The sequence below is a fragment of the Chiloscyllium plagiosum genome, unplaced genomic scaffold, assembly GCF_037043375.1.
Source record: "Chiloscyllium plagiosum isolate Xiang-an unplaced genomic scaffold, Cpla_swu_hap1 HiC_scaffold_34, whole genome shotgun sequence".
Lineage (NCBI taxonomy): Eukaryota > Metazoa > Chordata > Chondrichthyes > Orectolobiformes > Hemiscylliidae > Chiloscyllium > Chiloscyllium plagiosum.
In genome coordinates this window covers 10,641,537-10,668,000 of record NW_028270172.1, presented here as the reverse complement: position 1 = coordinate 10,668,000, position 26,464 = coordinate 10,641,537, and the positions used below count along the sequence as shown (strand labels likewise).

The 26,464-nt window shown below is 47.0% G+C and overlaps 1 protein-coding gene across 2 annotated transcripts in view; it reads left to right on the top strand.

The window, feature by feature from the left end:
* cpne4b (copine IVb) overlaps positions 1-26,464 on the top strand; it is a 383,963-nt gene that overhangs the window by 344,642 nt on the left and 12,857 nt on the right. For both annotated transcript variants that reach the window (XM_087978484.1, XM_043719590.2), the window contains 5 exons: positions 5,364-5,497; positions 6,127-6,181; positions 15,044-15,095; positions 19,614-19,747; positions 20,293-20,529. In XM_087978484.1, the coding sequence (XP_087834610.1) occupies positions 5,364-5,497; positions 6,127-6,181; positions 15,044-15,095; positions 19,614-19,747; positions 20,293-20,529 (612 nt within the window). The remainder of the gene's footprint in view (positions 1-5,363; positions 5,498-6,126; positions 6,182-15,043; positions 15,096-19,613; positions 19,748-20,292; positions 20,530-26,464) is intronic.

The following is a 26,464-nucleotide window of genomic DNA, read 5'->3' as shown; positions in this document are numbered from 1 at the left end:
AATGAAAGTGTTCGGAGTTGGGTCTGACTGTTGCTCTGTCGTCACTGGTCCTCAGACAAAGAGAAAGTGAGCACTGCAGATGCTGGAGATCAGAGTGGAAAAGTGTGGCATTGGAAAAGCACAGCAGGTCAGGCAGCATCCGAGGAGCAGGAGAATCGACATTCCTGATGAAGGGCTTATGCCTGAAATGTTGACTCTCCTGCTCCTCAGATGCTGCCTGACCTGCTGGGCTTTCCCAGCACCACACTTCTTGACTTTGTCCTCGGACAAGACCTTTTATCTTTAGGAAACAAGTGAAGCCTTAGAGAGGGTGCAGGAAAGGATTCATGACAAGGTTTCCAGAGGTGAGGGATTTAGTGAGGAAAGCTGGGGGGGGGATTTGGGCTGTTTTCTTTTGAAGAAGAGAAGATGTGACAGGTGGTTTGATACAGGTGTTCCAAATCATAAAGAAAAACAGACATTGCTGGAAAAGCTCAGCAGGTCTGGCAGCATCTGTGGAGATTTCTGATTGACAACATCTGCAATTCTTTATTTTGTCTTCAAAACCGTGATGAGTTTGAACCGAATGAATCAGAAAACTTTGTTCTCATCGGCGGAGATACGTGGTTGATGTAAAAGTCCAAAGAACCTAAGTTGGCGTGAGGAAAGGTGTTTCATGCAGCGAGTGTCTCAGATTTCCAGCACCTGCTGTATTTGGCGTTTGTTAGAGTGACTAGGATCTGGAATAGATTGCCAGAGAATGTGATGGAAGCAGATTCAATTACGGTTTTCACAGGAGCATTGGATCATTATCCTGAGAGAAAACGTTTAATGGACGAGTGTGAGGTGATGCATTTCAAAACATTAAGTACAGGTGGAAGTTATACACAGTGAATGTCAGAACCCTCAGGAGTATTGATAAGCAGAGGGATCTGGGTGTGCAGGTTCACAGATCACTGAAGGTGGCAGCGCTGGAGTAAAAAAGGACTATGGCATGCTTGCCTTCATTGGAAGGGCATTGAGTATAAGGATAGGCAAGTTATGCTGCAATTTTATAGAACTTTAGTCAGGCCACACTCGGAATATTGCGTTCAGTTCTGGACGCCACACTACCAAAAGGATGAAGAGGGTACAGAAAATGTTTACCAGGATGTTGCCTAATATGGGGGATTTTAACTATGAGGAAAGGTTGGATAGACTGGGTTTGTTTTCACTAGAATACAGGAGGTTGAGGGGCATCTTGATAGAAGTTTATAAGACTGTGAATGGCATGGATAGAGTGGAAAGTATGAGGTTTTTTTTTCCCCAGGGTGGAGGTGTCAATTACTGAGGGACACAGGTTCAAGGTGTGAGGGGGAAGATTAAAAGAGAAGTGTGAGGCACATTTTTCACACAAAGGGTGGGGAGTGCCTGGAACAGGCTGCCGAGGAGGTGGTGGAAGCAGACACAATAACAGCATTCAAGAGACACCTGGATTAATACATGAATAGGAAGGGAATAGAAGGACATGGATCCTGTAAGTGAAGACAGTTTTAGTATGGAAGGACAAAATGTGTCAGCGCAGGCTTGGAAGGCCGAAGGGCCTTTTCTTGTGCTGTATTATTCTGTGTTTAAAAAACACTCGGAAAGGGCAAAGCAGTGGAACTAGTGAAGCTGCTTTTGTAGAGAGCTAGTACAGAAACAACAGGATGAATGTCCTCCTCTGCTCTGCAACCTTTCTGCAATTAAAACCTTGCTGTTCATGGCGCTCATGTACTCTTCTGTAAATAAACACATACATGTACACATATGCAGATAAGTAAGCATGTGCACATGTACCAAGACACACGTGTACACACTATCCAACAGGACATTGTAATCATTGTTACCTCTACACTGAAAAATCTAAAAGGAAATTATTCAGGGAGCATGTCTGTTGGAATTCTAAATGCCTCTAGTGTAAAATTTGACTTCAATTTAAACCAGGGAAATCAAATCAAAGGGAAGATATTTGTACTGAATTGTTCCACTGGTCTCACTTTTATAACATGAGGCTAATAGATATTTGTTCTTGATTTTTAATACTCACTTCCTACAGCATTTCCTACCTTTTAAGCTGTTGTTGACACACATGGGCAGGGGGCAGAGATTCTGCTTCAGAATGCATTCTCTGAGAATGATATATTTCTCCATGACTGAGTGTGGGTATTGCTGGCAAGGTCAGTGTTTATCATCCTTCCCTAGAGCAGTTGGCTTGGCTATTTCAGATGGGCAATAAGAATTGACCGCCTGTAGGATGGACTAGGTAAGGATAGTAGATATCCTCCCCTGAACAGTGTTACTGAATCAGGCAGATTTTCACAAGATTCCATTGGCTTCAGATTATTACAAATGAGATGAACATTTTATTCCAGATGAATCAATTAATTTTGATTGTCCCAACTCCTATTGCAGGATTTGAAATTATACCCTTGGAACTTCAGCCTGTCAGGATTACTAGCCCACTGACATCAGCGTCCCTTATTAGCAATGGCAATAACACAAGTCCTTGAGCATATCAAGACCATTGTTTCCCCTGTTAGATGAATCCATAGAATCCCTACAGTATGGAAACAGGCCCTTTGGCCCAACAAGGTAAAAACAATGACTGCAGATGCTGGAAACCAGATTCTGGATTAGTGGTGCTGGAAAAGCACAGCAGTTCAGGCAGCATCCGAGGAGCAGTAAAATCGACGTTTCGGGCAAAAGCCCTTCATCAGGAATACAGGCAGAGAGCCTGAAGGGTGGAGAGATAAATGAGAGGAAGGTGGGGGTGGGGAGAAAGTAGCAAAAAGTACAATAGGTGAGTGGGGGAGGGGATGAAGGTGATAGGTGAGAGGAGGGTGGAGTGGATCGGTGGAAAAGAAGATAGGCAGGTAGGACAGGTCATGGGGACAGTGCTGAGCTGGAAGGCTGGAACTGGGGTGAGATGGGGGAAGGGGAAATGAGGAAACTGTTGAAGTCCACATTGATGCCCTGGGGTTGAAGTGTTCCGAGGTGGAAGATGAGGCGTTCTTTCTCCAGGTGTCAGGTGGTGAGGAAGCAGCGGTGGAGGAGGCCCAGGACCTCCATGTCCTTGGCAGAGCGGGAGGGGGAGTTGAAATGTTGGGCCATAGGGCGGTGGGGTTGATTGGTGCGGGTGTCTCGGAGATGTTCCCTAAAGCGCTCTGCTAGGAGGCGTCCAGTATCCCCAATGTAGAGGAGACCGCATCGGGAGCAATGGATACAATAAATGATATTGGTGGATGTGCAGGTAAAACTTTGATGGATGTGGAAGGCTCCTTTAGGGCCTTGGATGGAGGTGAGGGAGGAGGTGTGGGCGCAGGTTTTGCAATTCCTGCGGTGGCAGGGGAAGATGCCAGGACAGGAGAGTGTGTTGTTGGGGGGCGTGGGCGTTGGGTGAGTGATGTGGACGAGATGCATTGGAGGGCATCTTTAACCACGTGAGGAGGGAAATTGTGCTCTCTAAAGAAGGAGGCCATCTGGTGTGTTCTGTGGTGGAACTGGTCCTCCTGGAAGCAGATATGGCGGAGGCGGAGGAATTGGGAATACGGGATGGCATTTTTGCAGGAGGTAGGGTGGGAAGAGGTGTACAAGCCCACACTGACCCTCCAAAAAGTAACCCACCCAGACCCATTTCCCCTACATTTACCCCTGAGCACATGACTAATGTCCCTAACCCCCACATCCCTGAACACTATGGGCAATTTAGCATGGCCAATCCACCCTAACCTGTACAAGCTTTCGATTGTGGGAGGAAACTGAAGCACCCTGAGGAAACCCACGCAGACACGGGGAGAATGTGCAAACTCCACACAGACAGTCGTCCGAAATGATTTGGCATCTGAAGGAATATCTGCACAAGCATTGCAGTGTCTTCATGGGCAATGTGTGATCCCTCAGGCCAACAGGAAATTCCATCAAGACAACAGCTGAAAGACATCTGACCTAACAAATCCAACTTTTGTTGTTTGGTTTTACACCCACCTCAAAAGTTTGGGTTCATTCGGCCTGGCTGAGGAGAGTAACCTTTGATTCCCTGTCGGATTCATAATCAGAAAGGGATTCAAGGGTTACAGGGAATGTGGAGTTGAGGATGATCAGATCAGCTATGATCTCATTGAATGGCATAGCAGACTCAATGGGTTGAATTACCTACTTCTGATTCTACCTCTTGTAATCTTAAAGTGAAGATCAAGAACTTTCTTCAAGCTTGGGCTTCTTTTGAACTCTTATATATTGCATATTCATGCTAACGACCCCCACACGTGAGTTATAACTGCCACCATACCTGAGTTATAACTATCATTATACCTGAGTTATAACTACCACTATACCTGATTTATAACACCATTATACCTGAGTAATAACTACCACTATACCTGAGTTATAACTGCTACTATACCTGATTTATAACTACCACTATACCTGAGTTATACTAGACACTAGGCTTGCTGTTGCATAATTGAAGAACTTATTCTTTTCATGTGCTGCTCTCTAATAATTCTCCATGAATATCCAAGTAACTGTGTGCATATTCATACCCGGTGGGTAACAGCTCTCTGACATTATCACCAGGATGCTACAGGGACCAAAAGCCCTTACACAACAGTCTATGCTGGTGTACACACACACCCCACATTGGTGGGAGGAATGTGGATTGTGAGGAATAGCAAAATAGTAGTAATGGACTAGGAATCTAGAAGCCAAGGTTAATGCTTGGGGAGCCTGGGTTCAAATCCCATCCATGGTAACTGGTGAAATGTGAACTTGGTTCATAAACCAGGATGTTTTAAACGAAATACAAATCTTTGTGATAGTCGTCATGACAACTACCAAGGAATTTGGTTACAAACCCATTTGGTTCACTCTTGTCACCATGTTCTTGACTCATAACTGCCCTCAGAGATGGCTGAGTAAGCTGTACCGTTCAAGGGCAGTTCGCTTTGAGCATCAATGCTGGCCTTGAACAGTGGTGTCCATTTCCTCTAAAGGATTAAAGAGAAACAACATCAGCTTCCCATCATTGTCTCGGTATGTCCTTTTATTCCTAATTCCTTTTTGAGCTTTCCTAAAATGTATCTGGGACCATTGGACCACTCTGTGTGGTCATGAGTCTTATTTTGGGGGAAAAGGCAGGAAAGTGGATGTGAGGATTGTCGGATCTGCCGTGAACAGCAGAGCGGGCTCAAGGGGCCGAACGGCCTACTTCTGCTGACATTGCGTATTGTCCCAGTTGAATCGCTCATTCCCACCACAATCTCGGGAAAAAAAGTTGCTCCTGAATTCCTCAGTTGGGGTGTATCCGAGTCACGTCTAAGAGGATAGTTACGGCCGTGTGTGTGTATATGCGTTTGTTTCCCCAGGTCGCTATAGATTTCACAGCCTCGAATGGGGATCCAAGGAACAGCTGCTCCCTCCACTACATCCACCCATACCAGCCTAACGAATACCTGAAAGCTCTGGTGGCTGTGGGTGAGATCTGCCAAGACTATGACAGGTAAGGTCAGCTCTGTGGCATTGTCATCGCTAAGCTGGTCAATGTCAATTGAAAGCCAGCCACCCTGATGTTGCATACAGTGTTCACAGCCCAATCGTAGCTAAGGGGCATTACGCTGGAAGCAGACTCACTTTTTAAGAGGGCCCTATCTTTGATTGGTAAAGTCGAAGTTTCTTCATTTGCAGAGGAGGCTGTTTCAGGGGGAAAGCAAACCTGAGCTTTGGAATGGCACTCTAGCCTTTTACAAAATTTACACAAGGCTGCCCCCATTGGTGTTGGAGTGATGTTGTGTGATTTTTGGTGCTGTCAGAGGAGCCTCAGTGAATTGCAGCTTATAGATGCTGCACTTTACTTCACAAGTGGATTTTGTTTTGATACTGAAGTGAAGAATGATGCTCTTGACTGATTCATAATCATTGCTTTTAGTAATCATTCTAGCTTGGGACATGAATGCTCCATTAAAGCCTACTTAATGCCAGGAAGCAAGAGGGGATGGGCAGTTTAAGGCATAGTGGCTTTCTATTCTTTCACTGTTCCCCTAAAATAAGTAATTTCATGTGTTCAAATATCCCTCGCCGCGAGTGTTCACTGGTACTGCAATGATTAACATTGTTTTTATCTCATTCCAGTGACAAGATGTTCCCAGCCTTTGGATTTGGAGCAAGAATACCACCAGATTCTAAAGTGAGCACCATTGGAAATTAATACAACACAGAACTGGACAGCATGGCACAGGCCATTCAGTCCACAATGTTGCTCTGAACATGACTCCAATTTAAACTAATCCCTTCTGCCTGCCCTGGGTCCATATTAATCCTTTCCTTGCATATCCATCTGCTTATCTAAAAGTCCCTTAAATGCCTCTATCATATCTATCTTCACCACTACTCCTGGCAACCTGTTCCAGCTCACACCACTCTCTGTGTAAAAAACTTGTCCCTCATATCTCCTTTGAACATTCCCCCCTCTCACCTTAGATGCACGCCCCCCTACTTTTAGATATTTAAACTCTGGAAAAAAGATTCTGACCATCAACCTTATGTATGCATCTCATAATTTTAGACTTCTGTCAGGTCTCCCCTCAGCCTCTGCCACTCCAGAGAAAAGATACTTTGTTTTTCTAGCCTCTCCTTATAGCTCATACCCTCTAATCCAGGCAGCATCCTTGTAAACCTCTTTGACACCCTCTCCAAAGCCTTCACATCCTTCCTGTAATGTGGCGACCAGAACTGAACACAATATTCTGAACATTTGAGCTCGCAAAGTGTATCATCTTACATTTACACGGGCTAAACTCCTTCTTCCATTTGTTTCCTTCATAAAACATCCCACTGTTGTAGGATGACATAAAAAGGCCTCCTCTTAACATTTTTACATTGGGCCTGTGCCCTGTTATATGGGACAAAACCCTTCAGTTAGTTAGAACGTTTTAAGAAGAGTTTGTTACAACGGTTATAAATAATGCATAGAAATTTGCTGAATTTCTACATTTCACGTCATCACTTTTTAGAGGATCGAGTAAGACAGGAGCTGGTATAGGCCATTCGGCCCATCAAACCTGTTTCACTGTACTTTAAGCATGTCTGGCAGCAGCACTGGGGGAGAAAGAAAAACAGTTAATTATTCAGGAAGGTGCCCTTCAGTACTGGGAAAAGTTCAAAATGGTAATGGGTTTTGAGCAAGTGAATTAGGGGAAGATAAACCCAAGGGAAGGTCGTGACAGAATGGAGGGAAAGAATGACTTAATAACAACAGTTTTCGAGATACAAGGTCAAAGCTTTTAATTAAAATTTAAAAGCCCCCTATCCCTTGAGGGATCATGTTCCATTTCTCCATGGTGGCATCTGCCCTGAATCTCCCTAAAGCTTCTGCTTGTTACCCACTCTGGGAATTATTTCAAGCATTCCTCACTCTTTGAGCACAGACATTCTTCCAGATGAAAGCAAACTGAAACCAGAAAGTGCTTGAGAGGCTGAATGGGCCTGGCAGCATCTGTGGGAAGAGAAACAGAGTTATCGTTTCAAATTCAGGTTCCCCTTTGGAGCTGAAGGGTGATGGTAAATGAGTGATTTTTTTTGTGCTGTTGACAAAGGGGGAGGAGGTGCAGCTGGTGAGGGTGCTTAAAACCAAAGACAAAGAGAATGTTCATGGTGATAGAGGAGTGATAAGAGAGCGGAATAGGTGTTAATGGTAGGTACAAATGGTAGAAATAGGTAATCTCTGCTGAGAGCAAACCCATGCAAACGAGACACTGGCTGAGGCTGGGCTGGGGTGTAATCAGAACGAAGGATAGTGTTCATGGCCTGATGTTTCAAATGTCTAAATTCGTAAGTTATTCCCAGAGGTCTTTGTTTTCCAAAGCATATCTGAATGATAGATTAACATGTACAACATCTGCTAGCAAATCCAAACCTTCTATTGTTTGTGGTTGCAGACTCTTGCTCTCCATAAGAACATAAGACCATAAGATACAGCAACAGAATTAGGCCATTCGGCCCATTAAGTCTCCTCCGCTGTTCAATCATGACTGATAACTTCTTCAACCCCAATCTCCTGCCTTCTCCCAGTAAGTCTTGTTCCTCTTACCAATCAAGAACCTAGCTTCCTCTGTCATAAACATACTCACTGACTCGGCTTTAACAGCCCTCTGTGGCAATGAGTTTCACAGATTCACCAGCCTCTCACTGATCTCAGGTCTAAAAGGTTGTACCTTCACTCTGAGGCTGCGCCTCGGGCCCTAGTCTCTCCTACTATTAGAAACATCTTCTCCACATCCACACTATCCAGCCCACTCAGTATTCTGTAAGTTTTAATCAGATTCCCTCTCGCCCTTTTAAACTCCATTGAGTACAGACCACTTCTTCCCTGGTGGGAGAGGCTGGGACTCAGAGACTTTGCTTAAAGGGCTTCAGGACTTCAAATTTAAGTGGGAGTTGAGGAGAAATTTGCTTCTCAGAGTGGATCATGAGATTTTGGAACTCTCTTCCTCAGAGAATAGGGGAGGCTGGGACTTGGACTATTTCTAAGGTGGAGATAGATAGATTTGTGACCAGCTTATCTAGCCTCTCCTCATAACTGAGACTTTTCACCCCAGTAACCATCCTGGTGAATCTCCTCTGCCTCCTGTCCTGTGCAATCACAACCTTCCGATAGTGTGGTGATCAGACTGCACACAGTACTCCAGCTGTGGCCTAACCAATGTTTTGTAAAGTTATAGCAAGAATTATAGCAAGGCTTCTGTGCTCCTAAATTCTACATATTGTCCAATGAAGGTAAGCATCCCATTTCCCTTCTTCACTATCCGGCCCACCTGCGCTGACACCTACAGGGGTTTATGGACTTGTACACCAAGGTCCCTGTGTTCCTCAGCACACCTTAGGGGTCTACCATCCATTGTATCCTTCCATCATCAGACCTACCAAAATGCATCACCTTTCACATATCGGGGTTCAATTCAGTCTGCCATTGCCCTGCCCAATCCACTCTGCTCAATATCAAAGACCAACCACTGATCTTTCGCAGTTAAATGCTTTTGTGATTCATTCGATGCATTCCCTAATTTCTGTAGTTGATCACAGATAGTGGGTTCACCATTTAGAATTTTTCTTTTCAACAGGAATATACTTATTCTGAGTATTCTGAAATATTCCATTCAAATCTACCCCGGGTTCTGGTCACCTAACCTCTAGTCCAGTATGCCAGTTCACTTCATTGAGCTCAACTTTCAAGCCCATATGCCTGTCCATATTTAAGTGTGAATTACTAGTCTTAGACCCAATCTTCTCCCTTTCAAATTGAATGTAGAATTCACTCACATTGTGGTCATAGCTACCCAGTGGTGCCTTAACTCTGAGACTATGAATCACTTCTTTCTCATTAAACAACACCCAGGATGATAACATCTGTTCTCTCATTGGTTTCAAAACATACTACTCAAAGAAACAAACTTAAAAGTAGTTGATGAACTCCTCATCCAAGCTACACTAATGCCAATCCTTTGGAGAACCCAGCATGGTGGCTCAGTGGTTAGCACTGCTGCCTCACAGTGCCAGGGACCTCGGTTCGAGTCCACCCTCAAGTGACTGTTTATGTGGAGTTTGCACATTCCTCTGGGTGCTCCAGTTTCCTCCCATTGTCCATAGTGTCCAGGGATGTGTAGGCAAGGTGGATTGGTCATGAGAAATATGGGGATACGGTAGAGGGTGTGTCTGGGTAGGATGCTCTTCAGAGGGTCAATATGGGCTGAATATTCTGTTTCCACATTACAGGGATTCTATGGTTTTAGACCCATATCCTTGTCAGGCTCTTCAGTATGAAGCCTGGCGGAGACTTATCTCTTTGTCAGCCTTTGAATCATGACCATACAGGAATGAGGAAAATGTTCTGTGTAATTCCTGATCTCCTGATGTGACACAGTGTTACAGTCCGCTTGGATAATGTTCCTGTGAAGCACTTTGGGATGATTTACTCTGTTAAAGCTAATATATAAATGCAAGTTGTCATGAGCATCATACACCAAACTGAAAGCTGATTGCTGGGTTTTTTTTGACAAGAGGAATGTTTTATTTGATCATGTTTTCTCAAGGAAGAGGAGACTGACTCACTTACTAAGGATGGGCAATAAATGATGGCCCAGCCAGTAACGCCCACATCTTGTGAACATTTTAAAAATACATTTTGCAGTGTCTGCAAGTTATTGTCGGAAGTTTAGCTGGTGAAGCAGGTTGCACATTACAAAAAGCTCCCTGTCCATTTGTGAGACTCTCAATTTGAGGAAATTGCTTCCATGCTGGCAAATCACACAAGAATTTTGTCTTTACAAGGTATATTCGAAATTCCCACTGGAAAGAGGAGCATTAAGAATAAACTTCCACAGTCCAGGATGCTCTGAAGCCAATTACAAATATTCCCAAAGGTGCAGAGCACTTATCAGTACAACCTCGTCCTCATGCACGCAATTTCCAGGGCCATCTGCCCATGTTCAACTGCCTTCCAGTTGCATTCTGTCGTGATGCCGCCTAATAATGGGGAAACGAGCTGGCTCTGCTACTGACCTTCATGCTCCCTGCCTGACTCTCACTATAGAATTAAAAAGGAGGGTTGTCAACTACAGTTCACTGTCCCAAGGTGCCTACATGGGTGATCTTGCAGAGCAATCTTCCCATGTTTCCCTGGGTGGGTATTGCCAATCTCCATCCAGTGCAAACATCCCGAGGGATTTCTGGGCTGTCAGGCCTTCCTTCTCTAATCCAAGGCAATGATGAGAGAGAGAGAGAGAGACCCATTCTCTCTCTTTCACACCTTAATTAACCCACATTTTGTCTTTCACCGTCATTGGTAACCCCTTCGAATGTAAGAACTAAGAACAGGAGGAGGCCATTCAGCCCCTTGAGCCTGTTCTGCCATTTAATGCAATCATGACAGATCCTACCTCGGCCTCAGTTCCACATTCCCACCTGCTCCCCTTCTGTAGTGAGTGTAATGAGGTCAGGTAGGGAAAGTGAGGACTGCAGATGCTGGAGATCAGAGTCGAGAGTGCGGTGCTGGAAAAGCACAGCATGTCAGGCAGTATTAAGAATTGCAGGTGTAACGAGGTAACCCAGGTGGACCTCATACAATATGATTGGGGCTGTTAATCAAACCCAATCAGGGAGCCCTCGCTGACATAAAAGGATGAAAGTCAAGGATATTGAACATGGGGAATTCCTGACTCAGTGAGAGGTCATGCATTGCCAAAGGCTATGCATTTGTAAGTGAAGGGTGATTGATGGTGGGATGCCAGCCGCTGAAGAATTATTTAATCTTCGATTCATTACTAACTAATGTTAAGTTCATCCCCTCTTTAAATGTACTCAATGTCCTAGCATCCACCACACTCTGGGAGAGTGAATTCCACAGATTCACCACCCTTTGAAAAAAGTAATTCCTTCTCATCTCAGTTCTCATATCTGCTACCGTTATCCTAAAACTATGAGCTCTCTTTCTAGATTTATCTCTTACACTGGGCCTCCACTTCACCTCCCCCCTCACCCCCCCACCTCTGTTAAATGTTTAAAGAAACCACTTTTCCACACCTTCCAGTTCTGAAGAATGGTCACCGGACTTGAAGCATTGTCTCTGCACAGATGCTGCCAGACCTGCTGGGATTCTCCAGCATTCTGTGTGTGTGTGTGTGTTTAAGTGAGAGAGAGAGAGAGACAGACAGAGAGAATGTTTCTTTGTTAACCTGATGTTAATTTAACTTGAAGATGGGGCGGCACGATGGCTCAGTGGTTAGCACTGGTGACTCTCAGCACCAGGGACCCAGGTTTGATTCCACATTTGAGCAACTGTCTGTGTGGAGTTTGCATGTTCTCCCCATGGGTTTCCTCTGGGTACTCTGGTTTCCTCCCACAGTCCAAAGATATGGAGGTTAGGTGGGTTGCCCATAGTGTCCTGGGATGTGTAAGCTAGGTGGGTCAGCCATGGGAAATGCAGGTTACAGTGATTGGATGAATGCTCTTTGGCGGGTTGGTGTGGACTCAATGGACTGAATAGGCTGCTTCCACACTGCAGGGATTCCATGATAAAATACAAAGCACCAGCTGTGTTTTGAACTCTTGTAACTAACCTCATCCTGTCTATTATTGGCATTCAGGAAGGGGTGTCCTTTGGGGGAGCAGGGGCGTGGAGGGATGAGCAGCTCCCTTCTGTGGAGGGAGGAGGTTGGCAGACAATTCTTTGATGAATTATCACTGCCCCCTTCTTCAAGATCACACAGCAACTTTCCCAATGTCGAATGGAGACTCATTGTGTTGGAGACTCATCGGCATTGCACAGGTAGCCTCAAACCAGGGGACCAGCGCTGGACATCCAATTTGCTTCTTGCCATCCCATCAGCCATTGGCAGTGCTCCTGCCATCCCATCAGCCATTGGCAGTGCTCCTGCCTCCCATCAGCCATTGGCAGTGCTCCTGCCTCCCATCAGCCATTGGCAGTGCTCCTGCCAACACATCAGCCATTGGCAGTACTCCTGAAAGGAGAAAAGCTGGGGACATCCCTTCCCCGTTACCACTGAAGAGGGAGGTCTTTATGACGGCCTCCTATTTGAGGTCTCCAGCCAAGCCCCTCCTGCTTCACAAGCCTGTTCATCCCACCAAAGTGACCATGCTTTCAATCGTCCTGCATACTGTCATCCTGACCTCTCTGTTATTGGCCTGTTGCATTGTTATTGTGAGGCTCAACAGAAGGCCTGGCGAACAGCACCTCACTCTTCACTTTCTGCCTCCTGGACTCAAGTTCCACAATTCCAGACTGTCCCCTCCAATTTGCTTCCTTTCTTTTGTGAGTTTCCCTTATTTTCTGCTTTCGGACAGCAGCGGTCCTTCTCCAGGCTCATCTTCTTTTTAAATAAAGCAATGAACTGCAGAAAAATAAAGCAAAGGGCTACTGATGCTGGAAATCTGAAGTGAGAACAGAAATTGTTGTCAAACTTGGCAGGTCTGGCAGCATCTGTGGAGGGAAGGTGGGATTCATGCTTCGAGTCCAGTGACCCTTAGTGTCTTAGTGTTTAGTGTCTTGCCCCACTGCCATTCTGGCCCTAGAGTATTACCTCTTCTGTTATCCTGCCACAGACCTTCCTTGTCTCATGTCCCCTGTGATCAAAACCTATCACTTCACCAATTTTTTCCAGATCTGATGGGTGGTCATAGAATCCCTACAGTGTGGAAACAGGCCATTTGGCCCAACAGGTCTACACCCGGCAGTCCGAAGAGTAACCCACCCAGACCCATTCCCCTACCCTATTACTTTACATTTACCCCTAAGTAATGCACCTAACCTACACATCGCTGAACACCATGGGCAAGTTAGCATAGCTCACCCACCTAATCTGCATATTTTTGGATTGTGGGAGGAAACCGGAGCACCCAGAGGAAACCCCGCAGACACGGGGAGAATATGCACACACACAGTCGCCCGAGACGGGAATTGAACCTGGGTCCCTGGCGCTGTGAGGCAGCAGTGCTAACCACTGAGCCACTGTGCCACCCGTCATAGCCCTGAAACATTCTGTTTGTCTCTCTCCACCGATTCCACCGATTATTTTCCAGCAATTTCTGTTTTTGTTTTCAGAGTGTCCTCTTCACCGGCTGTGCCCTCCTCCCCGCAGTGGGAGTGCATGGCCAGCCGCCATCTTTAATTGCAGAGCTGGCCAATCAGAGGCTGCCCCTCGGGTGAGATTGCTCCAGGGGTCACGCCGAGGTTCCCAAACCATCCCGTTACCCGACGGAAAGACCAGCCCAGATATTGTTGTTTCTGTTGTTCATATCAGAGTGGGAGAGAAATGGAAGGAACCTGGAGACCTTACTGTCACAATAATTCCCAGATGAACAAGGAACAAAAGGCCGCTCAGCCCTTCCAGCTAGCTCTGCCATTCTGTAAGATTGCAGCTGATCTGAGTTTCGGTTAGAGACAGCTCAGATCAGTCATGATCTTACTGAGTGGCAAAGCAAGTTCAAAAGGCTGCGCGTTCCTTGTTTGTATCACAGTTTAACCTCAACTGTACATCCCTGCATATCCCTGAGAATCTCTACCCACCCTCCTCCCCACCACCCCCCTCCCCCACACACCACCCCTGCCCATCAGGAATCCATCTCCCTCTACCTTGAATATATTTTAACATTTTGCATCCACTGTCTTTTGTGGAAGGCAGTTCCAAACATTTACAACTTTCAGAGAATTTTGTTTCCTCGTCCCTGTTTTAACTGGGCTATCCCTTATTTTTAAATCAATAATCCTAATTCTAACTTCCCCTCACATAAGTGAACATCCTTTCCACATCCAGAATCTTGCTTTGGTCCATTCAGTCACCTCTGACTCATCCAAGCCCCAGAGGAGACAGGCCCAGCCTTTGCTCAACAGCTCATTCCAGGTACTACTCCAGTAAACCCTCAATACTCTCTGAGACAAGAAATTGCTCCTTATCTCCATCTTAAGCGTGTGGCCCATTATTCTGAGAATATGCCCTGTCTTCCAATATTCTCCCAGAAGGGAAACCATCTCTCCTGTACAGTTCTCTCTGCATCTCTTATGTTTCAATGCAGTTACCTGTCTTTCTAAATTCCAAAGCGTACAGGTCCATTCCACTCTCCCTCCCCTCATAGGACAGGTCTGATAGGAAGGGTTTGGGGGTTGCACAGCTGAGCTCTCGCCATATTGTCTGTTTTCCAATTATGTCATTGGGGCACGCGTTGCTGTTTCAAGTCACCTTCTTCTCCCGTGGGCCAGCAATAAATGCAAGCGAGGGGAAACTTGGAACTGTCAGGGACACGTACGACCTGAATACAACCTCCTGCTTTTCGTCCTCCCCCACCACACCTTTCTTGCTGGGTGACTGATGATGGAGTCCATTCCTCAGAGATCCCAGAGCCTCACCACTGTGAATATCTCAACATTTGTGACAGGAGTTGTGTGGTGACCATGTCGCTCCACCCTGAAGGTTTCTGCAATGACTTTGGTTCTATTGATCAAGGTTAACATTGTATTATTTTGTCCCTTCGTTTCCAGGTGTCTCATGACTTTGCAATCAACTTTAATGAAGACAACCCAGAATGTGCAGGTAAAACAGAGGAACCGTCCAACAGACTTAGAAATGTCTTCAGTGTTTCTCCGAGCTGTAATAACCCAACTGCTCTGGGCTGATGATGTATGTCATGTTTTAATACATTCATGGGATGAGGGCATCACTGGCATTTGCACGGTAGCACAGTGGTTAGCACTGTTGCCTCACAGCGCCAGAGACCCGGGTTCAATTCCCGCCTCAGGCGACTGACTGTGTGGAGTTTGCACGTTCTCCCCGTGTCTGCGTGGGTTTTCTCCGGGTGCTCCGGTTTCCTCCCACAGTCCAAAGATGTGCAGGTCAGGTGAATTGGCCATGCTAAATTGCCCGTAGTGTTAGGTAAGGGGTAAATGTAGGGGTATGGGTGGGTTGTGCTTTGGCGGGTCGGTGTGGACTTGTTGGGCAGAAGGGCCTGTTTCCACACTGTAATGTAATGTAATTTGCTGCTCATCCCTAATTGCCCTGGACATAGTGGTGGTAAGCTGCACACTTCAACATCTGCAGTCCATGGGATGTAAGATCACGCTAAGTCCCACAGGGAGGGTGTAGGGACAGACACAGTGTGATGGAGAGGGTGTAGGGACAGACACTGCGATGGGGAGGGTGTAGGGACAGACACTGCGCGATGGGGAGGGTGTAGGGACAGACACTGTGCGATGGTGAGGGTGTAGGGACAGACACAGTGTGATGGGGAGGGTGTAGGGACAGACAGTGCAATGGGGAGGGTGTAGGAACAGACATAGTGCAATGTGGAGGGTGTAGGGAGAGACAGTGATGGAGAGGTTGTAGGGACCGACACTAGGCAATGGGGAGGGTGTAGGGACAGACACAGTGCGATGGGGAGGGTGTAGGGAGAGACAATGTGATGGAGAGGTTGTAGGGACCGACACTAGGCGATGGGGAGGGTGTAGGGAAAGACACTGTGCGATGGGGAGGGTGCAGGGACAGACACTGTGCGATGGGGCGGGTGTAGGGACAGACACAATGTGATGGGGAGGGTGTAGAGAGAGACACTGGGCAATGGGGAGCGTGTAGGGACAGACACTGTGCGATGGGGAGGGTGTAGGGACAGACACTGTGCGATGGGGCGGGTGTAGGGACAGACACTGTGCGATGGGGCGGGTGTAGGGACAGATACTGGGCGATGGGGAGGGTGTAGGGACAGACAATGCGATGGGGCGGGTATAGGGACAGATACTGGGCGAGGAGGAGGGTGTAGGGACAGATACTGGGCGATGGGGAGGGTGTAGGGAGAGACAGTGAGATGGGGAGGGTGTAGGGAGAGACAGTGAGATGAGAAGGGTGTAGGGACAGATACTGGGCGAGGGGGAGGGTGTAGGGACAGATACTGGGTGAGGGGGAGGTTGTAGGGACAGATACTGGGCGATGGGGAGGGTGTAGGGACAGATACTGGGCGATGGGGAGGGTGTAGGGATGGATACTGGGTGAGGGGGAGCGTGTAGGGAGAGACAGTGAGATGGGGAGGGTGTAGGGAGAGACGCTGGGCGATGGGGAGGGTGTAGGGACAGACACTGTGCGATGGGGAGGGTGTAGGGACAGATCATGGGTGATGGGGAGGGTGTAGGGACAGACACTGTGCGATGGCGAGGGTGTAGGGACAGATCATGGGTGATGGGGAGGGTGTAGGGACAGACACTGTGCAATGGGGAGGGTGTAGGGACAGATACTGGGCGATGGCGAGGGTGTAGGGACAGACAATGCGATGGGGCGGGTATAGGGACAGATACTGGGCGAGGAGGAGGGTGTAGGGACAGATACTGGGTGATGGGGAGGGTGTAGGGACAGATACTGGGCGAGGGGGAGGGTGTAGGGAGAGACAGTGAGATGGCGAGGGTGTAGGGAGAGACAGTGAGATGGGAAGGGTGTAGGGACAGATACTGGGCGAGGGGGAGGGTGTAGGGACAGATACTGGGTGAGGGGGAGGTTGTAGGGACAGATACTGGGCGATGGGGAGGGTGTAGGGACAGATACTGGGCGATGGGGAGGGTGTAGGGACGGATACTGGGCGAGGGGGAGGGTGTAGGGAGAGACAGTGAGATGGGGAGGGTGTAGGGAGAGACGCTGGGCGATGGGGAGGGTGTAGGGACAGACACTGTGCAATGGGGAGGGTGTAGGGACAGATACTGGGCGATGGCGAGGGTGTAGGGACAGACAATGCGATGGGGCGGGTATAGGGACAGATACTGGGCGAGGAGGAGGGTGTAGGGACAGATACTGGGTGATGGGGAGGGTGTAGGGACAGATACTGGGCGAGGGGGAGGGTGTAGGGAGAGACAGTGAGATGGCGAGGGTGTAGGGAGAGACAGTGAGATGGGAAGGGTGTAGGGACAGATACTGGGCGAGGGGGAGGGTGTAGGGACAGATACTGGGTGAGGGGGAGGTTGTAGGGACAGATACTGGGCGATGGGGAGGGTGTAGGGACAGATACTGGGCGATGGGGAGGGTGTAGGGACGGATACTGGGCGAGGGGGAGGGTGTAGGGAGAGACAGTGAGATGGGGAGGGTGTAGGGAGAGACGCTGGGCGATGGGGAGGGTGTAGGGACAGACACTGTGCGATGGGGAGGGTGTAGGGACAGACACTGTGCGATGCGGAGGGTGTAGGGACAGATCGTGGGTGATGGGGAGGGTGTAGGGACAGACACTATGCAATGGGGAGGGTGTAGGGACAGACACTGTGCAATGGGGAGGGTGTAGGGACAGATACTGGGCGATGGCAAGGGTGTAGGGACAGACTGTGCAACGGGGTGCGTAGTGCCAGGGTGTTGACCCAGCACCAGTGCAGGTACAGTGATGTATTTCCACATCAGGTGCGAGTCTCGGTTTGGACAATGTTCATCCTAAATGTTCACAACATTGGATAGAATTCCCATTCTATATCCTAAGGTTGAGCTGTCTTTCCGGTTATTTTTCCACAATTACTTCAAATACAGCCAAAACAACTGCAGGAAGAATTCTTTGTTTTCAACGATCTCATGTCACACAGTCCAATAGAATTAAAGCATACAGCATGAGCCCATTTGTTTAACTCCTTTGTACTGAGTAAGTCTTCAGGTTCTGAGCTTCTCCTACCTGGCTGGAGGTTAGCAGTCAGTGGTTTGCTCAAAATGCTAATGCTGATTCGACCTCTGACCTCTGCATTCCATGCATATTATCGCAAATTTACAAGACGTGAGAAAAACACCCAGAGTCGATATCAGAGAACATGGAACCAAGAATATTCCCACGTTTGTCAGTCTCTTCCAATTACCACCAACCACTCAAGCTTTTCTTGCTTTGTAAATGCTATATCCTAAACTCTACAGATACGGACGACAGACTTTCCCAATCCCTTCAGCTTCGCTTCCTTTACAAAACATCCCTGAACTCGAAGACAAAATGGAAATTGCTGGAAAAGCTCAGCAGGTCTGGCAGCATCTCAGAGGGAGGGTCACTCAACCCATAATGTTAACTCTGACTTCTCTCCACAGATGCTGCCAGACCGCCTGAGCTTTTCCAGCAATTTCTGGTTTTGTTTCTGATTCCCTGCATCTGCAGTTCTCTCTTTTTATTCCTGACCTTAAAGCTGTTTTTAACTCATCATGTGCCGACTGTGCAATTCATCCAAGACATTGTGGGTTCTGGGTTTTCTGAAAACATAATCCCACCCTCAATACTTAAAACTAAGGGTTCAAGCTGATTTTGAGGAAAGTTACTGACATCATGAGCTCAAAACCAACCATGGCTGCTAGTGGAACTTAAACTTAATTAATCAATTTGTAATATAAAATAATATAAACTAATACTCAATCATGGTAACTATGGCAACCACCATGCATGGTTGTAAAACTCTATCTGATTCACTAATGTGCTTCAGGGAAGGAAATCTACCATCCTTACCTGTTCTGGACTACACATGACTTTGACTCTTAACTACCTGGAGTGTTGGAGACTGAGGGGTGACCTTATAGAGGTTTATAAAATCATGAGGGGCATGGATAGGGTAAATAGACAAAGTCTTTCCCTGGGGTGGGGGAGTCCAGAGCTAGAGGGCATAGGTTTAGGGTGAGAGGGGAAAGATATAAAAGGGACCTCAGGGGCAACTTTTTCACTCAGAGGGTGGTATGTGTATGGAATGAGCTGCCAGAGGAAGTGGTGGAGGCTGGTACAATTGCAACATTTAAAAGACATCTGGATGGGTATATGAATAGGAAGGGTTTGGAGGGATATGGGCCAAGTGCTGGCAAATGGGACTAGGTTAGGTTAGGATATCTGGTTGGCATGGACGAGTTGGACGGAAAGGTCTGAAAGAGCTGTACATCTCGATGACTACTCTCTGAGATGTCCCAGTAAGCCTGTCAGGTCCAGGGCACTTAGGAATGGGAAATAAACGTGAGCCTTGCCAGCAACACAAACATTCCTTGAGAGAAGACAGAAAGAAAGGTAAGTGGGGGGTAGAATATTACACCAAAAGCTTTTTGCATCCTGCTCATTCTCCTTCCTAACTGCTTTTCCACAAGGTATACAAGGAGTTGTAGAAGCTTATCAGAAGTGCCTTCCGAAAATCCAACTTTACGGACCAACAAACATTGCCCCAATTATCCAGAAAGTGGCCAGCTCAGCGTCTGAGGAAATGCACACCAAGGAAGCGACAGTGAGTGGTCGCCGTGGGCAACACTTGGGGGAGCAAGCAGTCAGCTACAGAAGACACGCCCGGGGGAGGGGAGGGGGGTGCGGAGGTAGGGTGGGTCTACCTTCTCCCTTTGCCCACAGCTGGTTCATAATCCTGCCCTGACTCTCTGGGGGTGGGGGGCAAATGTATGGCCCTTTAACAATCACATTTTGGTACCATCATCCCTGTTCCAGTTAACGTAGCTCCCTCTTCATGCAGCAAATATTGATGGAAAAGAAAAGAGACATTTTGTCTAAGCTTTTCATCTTATGGTCATCAGGACATTCGGAAGAAATACCAGTGTAAAGGGGGAAACAACAATTTATATTGTACGCAACTCTATCCACTGTTGTGTAAAGGAGGGACACATTCTATATTGTACATTGTCCTGTTTATTTTGCAGGGCATTTGATAAACTGAGGGGAATTGGATTCATTAGGCAAAGTGCCAGTATAGTCATGATGGGCCGAGCGGCGTTCAGTGCAGTATTGTTGGATGATTCTAAATACGCCTCCTCTGTTTGACAGCAATACTTCATCCTCCTGATCCTGACGGATGGAGTCATCACGGATATGGCTGACACCAGGGATGCCATTGTCCATGCCTCCCACCTTCCCATGTCAGTGATCATCGTGGGAGTGGGCAACGCCGATTTCAGTGACATGCAGATGCTGGATGGAGATGACGGGATTCTCCGCTCCCCGAAAGGAGAGCCTGTTCTGCGAGACATTGTCCAGTTTGTACCGTTCAGGAACTTCAAGCATGTAAGTGAGAATCAAACTCCAACCTTCTTGTCTGAGACCTGGCTCCCTCTGTCTTAGTGAAGGGTCTGTCAGGCCCAGCCTTCACATCTCCAACCACAGAGCCGCTTGTGCTCATTATCAATCATAGAATTGATCAGTGATCTTTGGAGAGTCTGCAAGAGAGATGAGAATGAAGTGAGGCATCACTTTCTCCTCATCAAGACACCCAGGGCAGGATTTTAGCTTTTGGGTTCAAAACCCCAATGTTGGGATCAGATCAGGGCTGTGACACCCCAACCCCCACACATTCACCTGGGAACAATTTTCCCCAAAAGTGACCGCGTCGGGTTTTGGTCGGGATATAACAGCGGCCAAGCCTGGAGATCCACCCAGAGATCCTGCAGTTTGGGACGAACAGCAAGAGGGGGAATGAAGACATCTTCAACTCGACACATCTTCTCAGTGGCTTCAAAAAGTCCACAGCAGAAGATGGCGTGACTGAGATGAGGGGTTGCCATTCTGAGTAGCCTGAGGCTAGGTAGGTGGAGAGGAGAGTCTCGAGTGCTAACCCTCTGGTGTGGTACCACCAGGGGGACCCACTCTGTCTGCCATCACATTGACATCTGGTTCCAGCAGTCACTGTTGAGGCCAAACCCTAAAGGTCTACACAACAGTTGGAGGTCCCATTGTGGAGAGCTGTCATGATGGATATTGCCACTAGGCTATTAATCCAGAGATGCAGGTGATGTTCCGGGGGCCCAGATTCAAATCCTGCCGTGACAGACGGTGGAATTTGAATTCAATAAAAATCTGGGCTTATAAGTCTCAACAGCAACGTAGCCATTATCAATTGTCGGAAAAAAAAACATTTGAATTGAATTTATTATCACGTGTACCGAGGCACAGTGAAAAGCTTTGTGTTGCGAGCAATACGAGTAGATCAGAGTTAAATAGCATAGATAAGTAAATAATAGGTAAACAGCGGCAAAACCAAAAACACAGGTACAGGCGAATGTTAAGAGTTTGAGTGTCCATTCAGTATTCGAACAACAGTAGGGTAGAAACTGTTTTGAAACCGGCTGGTGCATGTGTTCAGGCTTCTGTACCTTCTCCCCAATGATAGAGGTTGTGGATAAACATTGCCAGGGTGGGATCGATCTTTGAGAATGCTGGCAGCCTTTCCTTGACAGTGGGCCTGGTAGATGGTTCACTAATGTCCTTTAGGGAAGGAAATCTGCCATCCTTACCTGGTCTAGCCTACATGTGACTCCAAACCCAATGTGACTGAGTCACAACTACCCCCTGGGCAGTTAGGGACAGGCAGTAAGCCCTGGCCTTACCAATGACATCGATGTCCTGTGAATGAATTTTTCAAAAGAGAATATGATTGGTCGAAAGCTGTGGTGGCACAGTGGTTAGCACTGCTGCCTCACAGCACCAGGGACCCGGGTTCAATTCCAGCCTCGAACGACTGTTTATGTGGAGTTTGCACATTTTTCCCCTGTATGCGTGGGTTTCCTCCCACAACCCAAAGATGTGCAGGTTAGGGGATTCAGAGATATGTAGGCTAGGTGCATTAGTTAGGGGAAATGTTAGAGTAATAGGGGAGGGGGGTGGGTTTGGGTGGATGGAAAGGCCGGTGTGGACTTGCTGGGCTGAAGGGCCTGTTTTCACCTGTAGGGATTCTAATTCTAATTAACAATGACCATAAGGAGTTCTGAGGAAGAAATGAATGTGAGTAAAGCAAAACAATTCACAGTGAGCATCCCAGTGATGGGGAGCTGCGTTCGAGAGGCTGGGGGGAAAGTGAGGCATCAAGAGTGGTTCCAGCCTTTGAAGGGTGTCCCCAGTTGGCACATGGATCCCCTGCTTCCTGCCCACCAGCGGCCTGTGTTGATCTCCTCACCTTAATCATCTCAATAGGCCTGAGGATGGGAAGGCTTGCCTGATGCCTTACACCCAGTACTAACCCACCCTACCCCTGAAATACACTGGGCAGGCTGGGCTGGGCAGAATGCCACCCACTCTATTCGATATGGCCCCCACCTCCAAATACATCAATGGGAGAGCATCTGTAAAGAGTCACTCAAATGTGAATTGAGGAGGCTGGGAGGGAGATGGGCAGAGTGTTTGCATATGTTCACATTCTTACACAGACCTGAGCAAAAGGGAAAGTCAGGCTCGAGATTATAGTCGATGGAATGACAGTGCCCAATGCTGTGGGAGGGGTAAGAACCCTCTTTGGACCAATTCCTTTGTATACCCATTAAAGATCGGGCAGAACTCAGTGGTGCCTATAAGGGCTTTTGTGGCATGCTGGTAGTGTCACTAGGTCTGGAATGAAAGGTCTCAGTTCAGGCGTGACCTCAGGATGTGCTGGCTGGTGTAACACGTTGCTGATCAGGTAGTGATCAGATCCAAATGGGGACGGACGGGTCTCCCTGCAGCGAACACTCAGCGTTAGTGTTACATTTTGAAAAGGTCTACACTGGAAAGTGATAAACAGATATGTCTAAAACAATGGGGCGAGGGGGGAGGGGGTGGAATTTGAGCGGTGAGGTAACTTGGTTGCGTCCTCAGAACTCAAACTGGTTACAAGTTTGGATAAAACTCTGCAAGTTACTGCTATAATCATTTCCATAATTGTTTTCTTCAAAGATTAAACATCAAAGTATTGAAAGCATTAAATCGCAAACTCAATAAAGTAAATATTTAATGAAGGACCGCTACCTTGAGCATGCATGACTAATTAATGCAAGATTCCCACTTTGATTAAAAAACACTATGGTACTGCAGAGTATTCAAATAACCTCTCAGAAAGTTAAAAAAAATCACACAAAACCAGGTTATGGTCCAACAGGTTTTTTTTGGAAGCACTAGCTTTCGAAGCTTCCAAATGACAGGATGTTTGGGTAGGGACTAAATCGGAGGGTTACCACACTTTGAACAGGACGAAGCAGAATTGAGGTGATTGGGGGGATGGGGGGTGGGCAGATCCAACAAATATGTTAATATTTTGAAACTAGCTCCAAGCGCTGGTGTTTGATTTATCAGTCACACTTATTTCCAGCTGAAGTGGTGTTGCTTCAAAGGAGTGTGTGGCTTTGATAGCTCGGAATGACTTAAGGGCACGGCTCACAGAGAAAGGTCCCTGAGTAAATCGGGCTAATCCTGTCTGGAGTTCCGAGGATCTTCAATCTTCAAGGTAAATTGTGAAGGGGCACAGCAGGATGACACTGTTAGCTTCTGGCTAGGCAAGTCTAAAACACAGAGACACAGAGTTAGGATAAGGTGGTTAGACATTTAATTTGATTTGTTTTATTGTAGTCGCGTGTACCTAAATACAGTGAAAAGCTTTGTTTTGCAAGCAGTTAAGACAGATTAAAGCAAACAAGGACATACAGATCATAGGGTGCTTAGACCGAGTGAGGTATACAAGGTTATGTCTGCACAGAAGGTGCATCATTAACAAGATCAACATTATTTTGAAGGTAGAGAGTCCATGCAGCAGTCTAGTAACAGCGGGGAAGAAGCTGTTCCTGAACCTGTTGGCGCGGGTGTTCAAGCTTCTGTATCTGCTGCCTGATGGAAGAGGTTGAAAAAGAGCGTTGCCAGGGTGGGAGGGGTCTTTGATGATGTTGGCAGCCTTTCCACGGCAACAGCAAGTGTAAGTGGAGCCCATGGACGGAGACTTGGCTTCTGTGATGATCTGGGCCATGCACACAACTTTCTCTAGTTTCCCATAGCCATGGGCAGTGCAGCTGCTGGACCAGACCATTATGCACCCGAGTGGAATGTTTTCTATCATGCATCTGTAAAAATCAGTGAAGGTGTGTATGGACATGCCGCAATTCCTGGTTAGGATCGAAGGGGTCAATCCATTAGGACTCAGACAAAAGGAAGAATTTTCACTCAAGGTGTTGTAAATGGAACTCTCCACCCAGAGAATTATGGAGGCTCCATTGTCTAATAGCTTTAAGGCTGGGACAGACAGAATTTTAGTGTCTCAGGGAATTGAGAGAAATGGAGAATGGACAGGAAACGGAGTGAAGGCTGAATCAGCCAGGATCAACGTGGAACATGGAGCATGCTCAAAGAGTTGATTAATCCTGTTGGCACTTTGATAGTTGTCATTTCAAATGTTTCCCAAGCATTTTCTTTCAGCTGATTAAAATGAGGACCACATTTGCCTACAGTGTCCGTTCTATCCTCATGTAATAAAAGTACTCAATAAAGGTCAAATACTGTGAAGGCTGGAACTCTGAGACAAACACAGAGAATAAAATCAGCAGGTTTGGCAGGGTCTGTGGAGAGGGAAACAGAGATAATTCTTTCAGTCCAGTGACCCTTCTTCAGAACTCTGTATTTCTGAGTGTGCTTTGGAATCGTTATGAAGGAGAGTCATACTGGACTTGACACTTTAACTCTGGTTCTCTCTCCACAGATACTGCCAGTCCTTTTTTTAGATAGATTAGATTACCTACAGTGTGGAAAAAGGCCCTTTGGCCCAACAGGTCCACACAGACCCTCTGAAGAGCAAACCACCCAGACCCATTCCCCTACATTTACCCCTGACTAATTCACCTAACACTGTGGGCAATTTTGCAAGGCCAATTCACCTTACCTGAAATGGAGAATGGACAGGAAACGGAGTGAAGGCTGAATCAGCCAGGATCAACGTGGAACATGGAGCATGCTCAAAGAGTTGATTAATCCTGTTGGCACTTTGATAGTTGTCATTTCAAATGTTTCCCAAGCATTTTCTTTCAGCTGATTAAAATGAGGACCACATTTGCCTACAGTGTCCGTTCTATCCTCATGTAATAAAAGTACTCAATAAAGGTCAAATACTGTGAAGGCTGGAACTCTGAGACAAACACAGAGAATAAAATCAGCAGGTTTGGCAGGGTCTGTGGAGAGGGAAACAGAGATAATTCTTTCAGTCCAGTGACCCTTCTTCAGAACTCTGTATTTCTGAGTGTGCTTTGGAATCGTTATGAAGGAGAGTCATACTGGACTTGACACTTTAACTCTGGTTCTCTCTCCACAGATACTGCCAGTCCTTTTTTTAGATAGATTAGATTACCTACAGTGTGGAAAAAGGCCCTTTGGCCCAACAGGTCCACACAGACCCTCTGAAGAGCAAACCACCCAGACCCATTCCCCTACATTTACCCCTGACTAATTCACCTAACACTGTGGGCAATTTTGCAAGGCCAATTCACCTTACCTGCACATCTTTGGATTGTGGGAGGAAACCAGAGGACCTGGAGGAAACGGGGCGAATGTGCAAACTCCACACAGACAGTTGCCCGAGGCGGGAATTGAACCCAGGTCCCTGACGCTGTGTGGCAGCAGTGCTAACCACTGAGCCACCGTGCCACCCCATGTGTTTTATTCACTCATGGGATGTGGGTGTCTCTGGCAAGGTCAGCATTTATTACCCATCCCTAATTGCCCAGAGGTCAGTTCAGAGTCAACCACATTGCTGTCGTCCAGACCAGGTAAGGATGGCAGTTTCCTTCCTTAAATGGCATTCAGGACATTCCAACAATTGACAGCTTTTTCATGATCATCATTAGACTCTTAATTGCAGATTTGTATTGAATTCCAATTCTACCATGGCAGGATGTGAACCTGGACATGCAGAGCATTGCTCGGATCTTGGGATTAACAATCTCACAATAATACCCTGTGGCCATCCCTCCCCTTGCTGAGTTTATTTCACATCTTTCCTGCTATTGCTGGGCTTCTTTTGTCAACAACCTGAAATTGTTGTCCTCTGTTTCTCAATCTTTCTCCCAATGGAAACAGGTTTTAGTCCTCTCTACTCTGTCCAAACCCGTCATGACTGGAAGACCTTCTCCGCTCCTAGAAAACAGTCCCAGCTTGTCCCGTTTATCCATGTGTTGCAAGTTCCTCAACCAGGGAATCATTCTTTCCAATCTCCTCTGAA